We start from the raw sequence: 11937 nt of genomic DNA on the forward strand, positions 1-11937 counted from the left end.
CAGGAGGGAAGTGTTTGAATGGTGGGTTTAAACAACAGTGGCTGCCAGTGGCCAGAGCATCAAATCCTCACACTGGTGCAGACACCTTCACTTCCCTCATATATGTTTTCAAAAGCATTTTCCCCACATACTGAAGAAATGGACGTGAAAAGGAAAAAAAAAAAAAAGCATGCTCAAGTTTTGGAGTCTCAGATGCAGTAACAAAATAATGTCAATGTGTTAACAATGCTTTAAAATCACAACTATACTTATATGTTGGAGCAATCAACTGTTCCGGAGTTTTCAAACCGGAACCAGTGCTAATTCCAGTTAAATTCCTAAAGCTCAGCCGTGTTTGTTGTGACCCAGCATTCAGGAAGGAGGTCATATTTCATCTGCCAAAGGCAAAATCACTTCTGTATAAGGAGCTCTTTTTAAAGGAGAGTTTCTAGCTTTTGTGAACATGTAAGGATGCACCTGTACTCCTTTTATTAATGTTGATGATTTGTGTGTTCAACGGATCCATTATAGGGAGTTTAAGATACCAAGCACCAAGTTTAGTTCACTGACATTCAAATATGTGTGTATATATATGTATGTATATGTGTGTATGTATGTAAGTATATGTGTATTTTGTATGTTTATGGTCCTAGGAGCTGAGGATGTAGATCAGTTCCTAAAAACTTTGCTTACCTATCATACACTGAGCCCAGTGAAACTTAGAAACTGGGGATGGTGGCAAATGCTTCTGTTTCCAGCACTTGGAAGCTGGAAATTCATGAGTTCAAGGCCAGGCTTTGATATGGAACAAGTTTAAAGCCAATCCAGTTACATGAGACCTTTAGCAAAAAACTAAAACACAAACAACAACAAAAAAAACCCATAAATAAATACTATGGTTCTATTTTAAAAATTCTCATAGATACCAGTTTAGAAAAGCTTTCTTTATCAGATACCAGTGTACCTAAAACTAAACAGAATCTGTTTGCATTTCAAGGCCAGATTCGGAAGCCAGCCAGAGCCCACAGTATGGCTTTGATTCCTTACCTCAGAAGATCTGCTTAATCTGCGGGGATGAAGCATCTGGCTGTCACTATGGCGTGCTTACCTGTGGGAGCTGCAAGGTCTTCTTTAAGAGGGCAATGGAAGGTAGGCAGCTTCCTCCTTAGTCTTCCTCTCCATCCCATTGTCATGGAGACTATCGAATCCTTTATACATTTTAGTTATGCTTGTTTCTAAGAAATGATGGCATTTCTTTACACCTTAAATTATGATGCTGTTTTAACCATATGCGTTGCCTACAATACCCGAGAGTGGATGTGGTTTGCTGTTAGAACTTTATGCTGTGACTCACACTTTCAACAGTACTCAAGTCATGGCAGTGGCCAGAGATCCTCTTCCTCTCAAGATGCAGCTTTACTCTAGTGATGTGTTCATATGTATCTCCTGTATAAACAAAACGCTGGGTATATAGTAATTAAAGCTGCATATGTGTGCATATTTGTATATGTGTGCATACATTTATATACATATGTCACATGTTCACAGAATACATACAAATATATGGCATATATATATATATATCATATAATACAATTGCAAATTATCTACGTTTGTCCTTTCCATAAATCATTTTGATATAATATTGATATAATAATTTTAAACAAAAGTTTAGTGAGTAGATCTTTTTGTTTAGCATAGCTTCCTGTGTGTGAGAGGACAGGAATAATTGCTTGGAATAAATGAACAATCTGAATTTCACAGTAACACAATTTCCTCGAAACTATCATGCTTTCAGTAAAACCTGCACAGTTTTTTGTTTGTTTGTTTTGTTTTGTTTTTTGAGACAGGGTTTCTCTGTATAGCCCTGGCTGTCCTGGAACTCAGTCTGTAGACCAGACTGGCCTCGAACTCAGAAATCCGCCTGCCTCTGCCTCCCAAGTGCTGGGATTAAAGATGTGCACCACCATGCCTGGCTAAGAACATTTTATTTACATACTTAACCAATGGTTTTGCAATAGTTTGTAGGGTATCTTTCAGACTTTACCTTCCATAGAAACATTTTAAAATTCCTTCCACCTTAGTAAATGCAAAGCCAAACATGTTTGCCTTTGAAGAAAAGAATGCATTTATAGATGTGTCACACTTTGATGCTGGAGATAAAGATATTTTTTAAGAAGCTGACATCGAGTGCAGAGATGTTGTGTGTGCTGAAGGTCAGCAATAGGCTCTCCTGGTTTTTTGGGTTCTGAGTTCTAACAGCCCTTCTCTTGTAAGCAGCCCATAAGGGGCTGGAACATTCATACTTCAAAGACTTCCAGGGAGGCTCTTCTGGAAATGTATGTGCTTTGTTTACTTTTAGAGACTTGTTTTGGTTTTGGTTTTTTGTTCTGATTAACTAACTAAATTCTTAAGTGATATGGAATGCATGCAGCTTCAAGGAGCTGAATTCACTGTGTACCATCCAAGAGTACATGTGAGAATGGGGCAAGTGAGAGGACTTTACAGTTCAGCGCTCATTAGTGGAGTCTTGACTCCTTTCATGTTAGTATTTCTTGTATTCTATAGTATCCCTAGAATACTGTAAGCTTATAACTGACCAGCCCCTTTAGAATCTTCCAAAGGCCAATTATTCTAACTTACTTCCCGTTTACTCTTAAGCAAGTCTCAAAGTCATAAATATGGGTAATTGGCAGCTGATTCCTAGTAGTTATATATATACTAAGTGGATATATATACATATATTAAATAGATACACACTAAGTGGATACATATTAAATGGATACATATTAAGTGGATATATTAAATGAATACAAAGTAAATGGCTATATTAAATGGATATATATAAAGTAGATACATATTAAGTGGATACATATTAAGTAGATACATATTAAATGGATATATATTAAGAGGATACATATTAAGTGCCTTTAACTGCAATGCTGTAAGTTAGTTGGTGTCCACAATATGTCCTGTTACTTTTCAGAAGTTATTGCATCAAGTGCATACACAGAATGAGGATCAACTGTCATTGTCATTGGAATAGCATTCTAGTTTACTCTCAAAGACATTATTAGTAAGACCCTAGTTTAAACTAAAGCAGCAGAAATGAAGCACCCTTATTCAACAATATATTCAAGGAACAACTAAATGTAGATGTTTATAAATCATTTATTACGTTAGAGCAAATCTGTTAGCAAACCTACCCTGGTAGCAATTATTTATGTGCTTCCTATATTTTGAGACAGGTACTCGTCTGTGACTTCATTTCTCTCTGTCCTGAACACAAAATGAGGGTAATACTGAGGTGCAGATGAGGTTTGAGGTGCAGATTAAATGAATTCATACATACGGTATTCAAAGATTATCCTCAGTGATGGTTTCACCCTTAAGAAGCATATAATACAGCTGAAGGGTTACTATATGCAAAAATAAAGTTTCACTAGAGATTGTCATTAAGTACCCAGATAAACAGTCATAAAATTTAGGAGATTTATTTGGTTTCCTGTGACAACAGAGGGAAGGAGCTTAAGAGCTGGTGTGTGTGTGTGTGTGTGTGTGTGTGTGTGTGTGTGTGTGTATGTGTGTGTGTGTGTGTGTTGGATCAGAGCACCAGTTGTGGAACCAGCTCTCTGCTGTCACTTTTACATAAGTTCTAAAGATCAGACTCATATACAGTCAGGCTTTCATGGTCAGAACTTAAACTCCTGAGCCATCTTGCTGGACTGTGAGCTGGGGTTTGTAGGCTCTAGTACAATAAGGGAGGCTTCTTGTAAGATATTAAGCTCAGTTTGCTTAAGGGCAACCGAGGTGTCTAAGCACTGAGGAAAGGTGTCTAATCACACACTCAGGGAAGACAGAGAGTTAGGTTGCTAGGGTATGGATGAATTGGGAATCAGTGAGCAAATGCAAGTGAACAGGATAGACAGAACCTTCTAGGAGTTTCCAGGAATGTGAGATAATCAGAAGATGTTAGTGGCTGGGAAGATGCTGCAACAGCACTGGGTTGTGAAATAATTCAAAGTAGAGGGCTGCTGTGTATATGCCTGGAGGACCAGAGGGGAATGGCAGGTGAGTTAATTGAACCAATGATGTGACTGACAACCTTGGAATTACAAAGTGCTTCTTACAATCCAGTGCCTGCTTCCTAGGCTCCACTGGACTCGTCTCATCTCCAGAACAGAGGCAGGTTCGTACTCCCTCTTTACTCAGAGGGAGCATATATAGCATATATTATATATATATATATATATATATATATATATATATATATATATATACATGCTAAATGGTTTATGCATGCATTGCTTTACTGCCTGAAGCACTGGCCCTTGTCAGAAACAATGGGGTTTAGAAAACTTTTATAGGAGAATTGTTATGGGTGAAACATGGTGAAAACAGGACAGAAATGAAATTGCTTTTATTTCATTAAGAACATGTTTCTTTCAATTGGTGATGATAATTGAACATCTAAACAAGACTGACTTAGAATCAGACTTTCCCACAATGTCATTTCATGAAGAGAAATAAGAGTCGGCTGTCCACTAACAGCTGAGTAAGCTGGATCTTCCGTCTCGAAGGTTCAGGATGCTTTATCATCTGTAGTCCACAAAATTACCCAACAATCTCCTCCACTATCATTTACGTAATTAACATTTGGGCTCTTGAGATAATTCACCAATCATCGTATTTGATTTAATGTGCTCTCAGAAAGTTTACCCTGGGCAGTTTTCCCATTATCCTAAAAATAAATGTGTAATTCACTGGACTTCATTTCAAAACTCTACAGCCAATTTCTTCTCAAGCAGGAGGTCTTTCTGTCTAACGCTGAAAGTAAATGAACACAGGTAGAGCTTGACACACTGAAGCAAGTAGGAAGTAGAAAGGTGCATTATGTGGCATATGTTTGACAGTTCTTAATGACACCTGTATGCCATTAACACCACTGTACTGAGGAAAGCAGAGCTTCTGTGTTTATATAAACAAACTAGTATAAACAAACACACCAAGACACCAACACACACACACACACACACACACACACACACACACACACATATCTTCTATGACCGGAAATTCTTAGGTCTCAATTGAGTGATTATGGTGACAGAACAAATCCTTAGCAGGTCTTTTTATGTGAGGAAATCTTTGACATCTGAAAAAAGATAGGCGAACACCATTTGGTGAAGATTAAGCACCACCTGAAAACCATGCCTGAGATATATGGCTGACATTTTTTCATCTCCAATGATCTTAAGACAGACTTTAAAGTAGACACATGGGTCACTTTTTTTTTTTTTTGGTTTTGGTTTTTAAAACCTGTTATCATTTAAAGCATTTGAAAATCATCTGTGAAGGTGTTTGTTTACCCCTGTAATCTCAGCCTTAGAAGACTGACACGGGAAAGCTGTGGGTTTAAAGACATCCTAATCTACACAGAAGGCCATGTTTTCTGAAAGAAGTAAGTCATATATTCTGTACTTGATCCACAGCTACCTAACAACATATGGAAGGGAACATGAATCCAAATTCCACTGTTGCTAGATATGTTTGTGCATTTAAATATAGATGCATGCTCCATTTAATTTTTCCTTGGGAAGTCTGTCCCATTTCAGTGAACTGTTCTATGTTATTTCATACTGTGATGATCCTTACAAAGTCTTTCTTGTTTCTTCTTCTTTTTTCACTTTACCTTCTACAGAACAAAGGAACAAAATTCCTTTTCAAAAAGTTTGAGCATATTATTAATTTAGTTTTAAATTCAACAACTGCTGCTACATTGTCTGTTATTTCCTTGACTTATTTTCATGACTAAGCATTTTTCTGGAGGCACATTATAAAATATAATCTTCTACAGAAAATCATATATAGACTTACCGCATTCTTTACTGTTTCACAACTAAGGGACTTACTTATACAACTGACCAAACACTTAGTGAATATGAATCACTGACCCAAAGCTGTTCTCAAATTTTTGTTGACAATATACTAGAAAGAATAGAATGGTTATCACTAATTTATAAATGAAGGAACCCTCCTTGATCTCCCCAGGGACTAATGCATGGTTAGCCAGCACAACCAGATTTTGAGGCAGGTTCTCTTTTCCTCCATATAAAAATGGCATTAAGGAACAGTAGAGCTGATTCCCTCCAGGAGCCCTGGGATTGTGTATCTGCTAAATACCACCTCTGTAGCAGAAGACACTGTCATTGGTTTTAAGGACTGTGGGGGAGTGGACAGTTAACACTCAGATCTGTAGTGTGGTGGAATGGAGACTTGGAGAGCTTTAGTCAGTAAAAGTGGAGGAGTGTAGAAATGGTCAACATTACTGTCTTTCTATGGTAGAAACCATACTTTGGATTTGTGTCTTCTATCCTTCACAACATCCTTCAATAGAATTTACCATTCCCACTTCAGAGGTAAGTAGGCCAGGGCTCAGATGTTGATCAAGTTCCCCAAATAAGAGAGAACATTGGAAGAGAACACACATTTCATCTTACAAAACTTTATGTCTTTATTGAAGCAGAACTTAGGAGCCATCAAAACTATGTCACAATCCATCTTATGCTATTGTTAACCCAATCCTCAATGGCTTCAGCTAGCTCCTACCTCAAAAGGGCAGAGGAAAGGCAAGTTGAGTAGAGCAAAAGAAGAAATCCCCAAAGAGTCAATTTACCAATCTTCCCAGGTGAGCTGTCAGAACAGAAACTAAGCAGAAGCGTCCTACTGTCCAGGAGTCAAGAACATTTCCCATTGATGTTTGGTCATAGCCTTGACTGTGACTGAGAGCAGATGCATTTAAGTTCCTGTTCAGTGGGCTCCAGCTTTTCCAACTGGAGGTGGCCTGTTTCTACAAAGAAGTATATGGGGATGGCTGATAAATTAATAAAGTTGACATGTCCAGACAAGATACTGTTCTGATACTTGTTGCTTCTTATACTGTGAAGAATATATTAATGGATGTGACCGCAAAGAGATGTGAGGTGCTCGAAGGATGCAAACAGAGATTTCAAGCTTAGGTTAGGAGTCACATGACTTGGAATAACATGACTGAAATGACAACAAGAATAACATCCTCCTTCAGAGACGTGAATCATTTTGACAGGCAGCTTGGGCCTTGTAGGAGCCATTGTAGGTAATTTTAAACAGAAGGCACAGGAGAACCATTAGAATGTTGATGAGTGTAATGCTAAACGCTCTTTCACCCCACTCAGCCATGTCTTTTTTGCCTTGTACTTAAAATAGTTTTACATTTTAACAGCAAGGTTTGTGTGTCTCTTGATAGAAGAATACATGCTCTAAAATGACCTTTTCCATGATCCGCCCAGGAGACTGTTGCCTGGAAGATACTGAGCTAACAGCACACATAATATGACTTTGAGATTAAAAATTATATTTTTGATAGAAAAAAGTAACTCCCCATTAGGAGCCATCTTTGTTGTACAGAGAAGGTTTTAAAAAGCAAAAGTGCCTGGCCATGATTCCCTAAGATAGAGGCACTCCAAAATGTCAAGTGTCCCAGAGTTACATGCTTAAACACTTGTAAACAGGTATTCTCAATGGTTAATCTGCCTAAGAGTTTCACCATTTAGGTTATGAGAAGGTTTAACAAGAGTGGCATTCATGAATACTTCCTAAATGCCAGGAACTTTCTCAGGCAAACTGTGGAAATGGCAGTGCTGAGACAGGAGCTGGAGCCTTCTCTCCTAACCATGATGATATGTCTTGTCCATCTGTAATGTCTACTGCTCATCAGTATTTTGATAAAAACCTCTTGACAACAAGGAAGGTACAAGTTAGATACCTGAATTTTTGAGAAGAAAAATTCATTTTGGGGTGATATTAAAAATATCTTAACTAAGAATCTTTCCCCATGAGCAGACCACTAAGTCTTCACATTGTCTGGGAGGTTCCTTACCTTCCCTTTCCTCTTCCTCCCCTCCCCTCCCCTTCCCTCCAATAGTTGTTACACTTGGGGTTTATTGCAGGAGCTGGAAGACCTCATCTCTACCCTTGCTTCCAGGATCTCTTCCCATCTTAGATGCCAGAGTCATGCTATTTAAACAGAAGTCAGCACACACCACTTCTCTCCTCAACCCATCTCACTCCTGTGCACTCTGGTTCTGCTGAAGGCAGTTACAGCTCTGAAGGTGGCTTCCTGTCTGTCTGGAAGTCTCTTTTGTCCATTCTGCCAATGTCCTGCCTGGCAGTCTCACAGGCAGCCATGGACCAACCTTGCATGAGTCTCAGTATCTTTTTGTTTTGTTTTGTTTTGTTTTGTTTTTTCAAGACAGGGTTTCTCTGTGTAGCCCTGGCTGTCCTGGAATTGATTCTGTAGACCAGGCTGCCCTCGAACTCAGAAATCCTCCTGCCTCTGCCTCCTAAATAAGTGCTGGGATTAAAGGCATGTGCCACCACTGCCCAGTGAGTCTAAGTATCTTGATAGTTAGCTCTCTCTTCTCTTGTTTCTCTTCCTACATTTTCCTTTCACTCAGATTCACTTAGGATACCAGCTTGGATGCATGAACTGAAGTGTGTCAAGTTTTGGTGACCACCAATATCTCATTCCATGTTCTCCTCTCTGGCATGCTAACAGGTTATATATTTTAACAGTTTCCAGCAAGAAGCACACTAGACCTTTGAAAGACATAATTAATATGCATTTACTGGGAGAAACAGAAGAAAAATGTAAAGAAGAAACTTCATATTATTATAAATGAGAACAGCATCTGAGAAACAAGAATTAATGTCAGAAACAAAGAACTTGGCAAGGTTAAAAGAGGTACTTAGATAAGAAAAATTCAACAGTAAGACCCAATGATGAAATTTATATTTATATGGAAGCTAGAAAGATCAGAAGGTGACTCCAACTCTGCAGACCTCAGAGTGACTTCAGAGTGGTGAGAAAATAGCAAACTTATAGAAATTATGTGATAAGTTATTCCTTTGCTACACATCAGTCATTGTGTTAGCTAGCCTCTTAACTCCTTTCATCAGGACAGAGGCATTATAACATTTATTTTCATCTCTAATTGCACATGCAAAATAGACTGAACAGATAATTTCTCTATGGGGTAGATACTGTTCAAATTGAATTTGCGTAAAACTCTATTTGTTTTGGTTGAAGTCTATGAAAAGGTGGTCCCACAAATACACAAAGTTGTAAAATGGATGAGTGTTTTGATGGCCTTTTTAGGCATCACAAGGAGTGGTTATTTTTTTGGACACTGCAAAAGGATACTTTTCCACTTTTATTGTCCTTTCTGATTTTATCTCCTACAAATCACTCTCCTATTTCTTTCTTCCAAAAGGAAATTTTCTATTTTTAAAGTACAATTTATAATGGAAGCCTTGAGCAGGGCAATTTTTTAAATTTAATTATCAAATTCCAAAGTGAGTAGTTTGTATCCTAAAATCTAGAATTTTCCAGTGAGTTTTGTGTCTTCCTCTCATTTTTTCCTTTTAACATTATCAGGATGTTTATACATTCAATGTGCTTTAATCACTTGAATTTATTTAAATTATGTTTATCCACTGTCTTAGTTCAATTCCTGTTGATAACAACATAATACCACAGGTTGGATGAATTACAAGGAAAGTGATCTGTTTCTAGATCATGGTTCTGGCCCAAGTTGAGGGGACACACCTAATACCTTCTTGGTTTCTGAGTCCTGAGACAAAGAAGGATTCATGTTGAGAAAAAGAGCTAAACTGAGTCCCAGAAAACTGGATGTTATAGTAGACCCGCTCCTGAAGTAATCCATGAAATCACTATTCTCTTAAGTCTTTAATGGCAGACACAGGTTAGCCCACTGTTATGACAAAGCTCTATTCAGCCATCTCATCTGCTCCCCCCTTTTCATGTCTCTCTATGATATTAAATATCAGCATGAACTCTGGAGGGCAGAAACGGTCTTCATGCCATCGCACCAGCATGGTTTAGGCATAGTTTTCTCAGATTTCCATAAAATAAATTTTTTTTTGGCTGTAAAAGAGCATTCCATTTGTTTGCCTATTATTTCATCAGTAATTTCTCCAATGGCTGCAGGTTATTTTGGATGATAAGATCAGATTGGAGTAATCTGATTACTAGTATCTGTTGTAGTCAACACAGGACAGAAGTAGACAATACAGTTTTTGAAAAGTGATGGGGCCCAAAATTTATACTAAAAGGCAGCTCAAACTCTAGAGTAATGGCTCAATGTTTAGTACTATACACTCTTCTTACAAAGGATATAAGTGTTGTTCTCAGCATCCATGTCAGGCAGCTTGTAACTGCCTAGAACTCCAGCTTCAGGAGCCTGGCCCTCATGGCTTCCAAGAGCACTTCTACTCATGTAGGAATCCTTCATCCATACTCAGATAATCCTAACTTTAAAAAAAAAAAAACTCTTCCAAAAGGACCAACACTGTACAGACTTTCTTTTTTATTTTACAGGAGATTCTTCTTCTAGTTTACATTGTAAAAGTTTTTATTTAAGTTAAAATGGAACCATGTAACATAATTAAAATATTACAAGCCACTAGACAGTGAAGTGACCTAGTCACCTTTTTTAAAAAAATAATATGAATGTTTTTAAATAATTGAAACAGCAGGGAGTTAAATATGGGGAGAAATTAGAAACATTATGTAAGTGCAATTACTCAGCAACACACACACACACACACACAGACTCACACACAGACTCACACACACATACACACACACACATACACACACACACACACACACACACACACACACACACACACACACACACACACACACACACACACACACACACACACACACACACACACACACAGGGTACCTAATGCAGTTGCTAAGTCTCTGCGACTTAGAAGGCCTTATTTCCCTCTGACTCTTATATTTTTTCTGCCTCCTTATCCATGGGTTTCCTGAGCTCTGAGGAGAGGGAGTGGATGGGGACATTTAAATCTGAGTCTCAAGGTCTCTGACTCTCTATGTAATATCTGGCTATGGGTCTCTGTATTTGTTTCTGTCTGTGGTAGGAGGAGGCTTCTCTGGTGATAGATGAACAAGGCACTGAATAAGTACAGAGGAATATCATTAGGGGATATTTTATCTCTACATTATTTTTCCCTTTTTAGACCAGTATTAAGTGACTTTTCCATAATCCTTGGACTGTCTAGCCTTAGGTTCTTGATCACACAAGCAGTGCTACATATGGGCTACATTTGGTAGATTGGGCCTTAAATTAAATTATTTATTGTTTAGTTACTTCCACAAGCTTTGTGCAACCATTGCCTCAGCATATCAGGCAGTCTACCCTTGTAATAAAGGGGTTTGTGGTTGCCTTGGTGTTTATGTTACTTTTTTTGATAGCATGCAGATTACTTTCCTGTACCAAAGAAGCATGGCATGAAGGTTCAATGTAGACACTAGCTCACTATCATGTTCAGTATAAGTATTGTCTTCAGCAATGTGTCCTTACTATTTGTGGAGAGCAATCCTATAGTACTGGCAACAGACCGTGTTGTTTGAGGATTCCCACTAGTCCCTTTGGCCAACAACTTAATTAGATGTAACCTAATCCCAGTACTGGGAGCTTGGCTGGGTGATAAGAGATGGCCAATGGGGTTTCTGTCTCCCCCATTACTTGGAGATTTTATTTAGATTACCTTCATGCATGTATATATTTTAAGAAGTTTCTACTGCATTAGGTTTCCATACTATCCCTCAAATGCCCCTTAATTTTAGCTATCTCTTCCCATAGTCCCTCCTACAACTCACTATGCCCTCCGACTCCCCACTCTTGTGAAATGAGTGGGTCTCTGATTCCAGTGCCTTCTTTTCTATCTGTTGGTTTGACTTGTCCAACTGTGATGTGATAGTTTTTGTTTTTTATTTCTTTTTTAAAATTATTATTATTTTCTTTATTTACATTTCAAATGCTATCCCAAAAGTTCCCTATACCCCACACCCCCGCCCCTGCT

The 11937-nt window shown here is 38.2% G+C and overlaps 1 protein-coding gene across 2 annotated transcripts in view; it reads left to right on the plus strand.

The window, feature by feature from the left end:
• The window catches only part of Pgr (progesterone receptor), a 63696-nt gene that overhangs the window by 2719 nt on the left and 49040 nt on the right, over positions 1–11937 (plus strand). For both annotated transcript variants that reach the window (XM_021207240.2, XM_021207242.2), the window contains exon 2: positions 977–1128. In XM_021207240.2, coding sequence (XP_021062899.1) covers positions 977–1128 — 152 coding nt within the window. The remainder of the gene's footprint in view (positions 1–976; positions 1129–11937) is intronic.

This window comes from Mus pahari, chromosome 10 (genome assembly GCF_900095145.1).
Source record: "Mus pahari chromosome 10, PAHARI_EIJ_v1.1, whole genome shotgun sequence".
Lineage (NCBI taxonomy): Eukaryota > Metazoa > Chordata > Mammalia > Rodentia > Muridae > Mus > Mus pahari.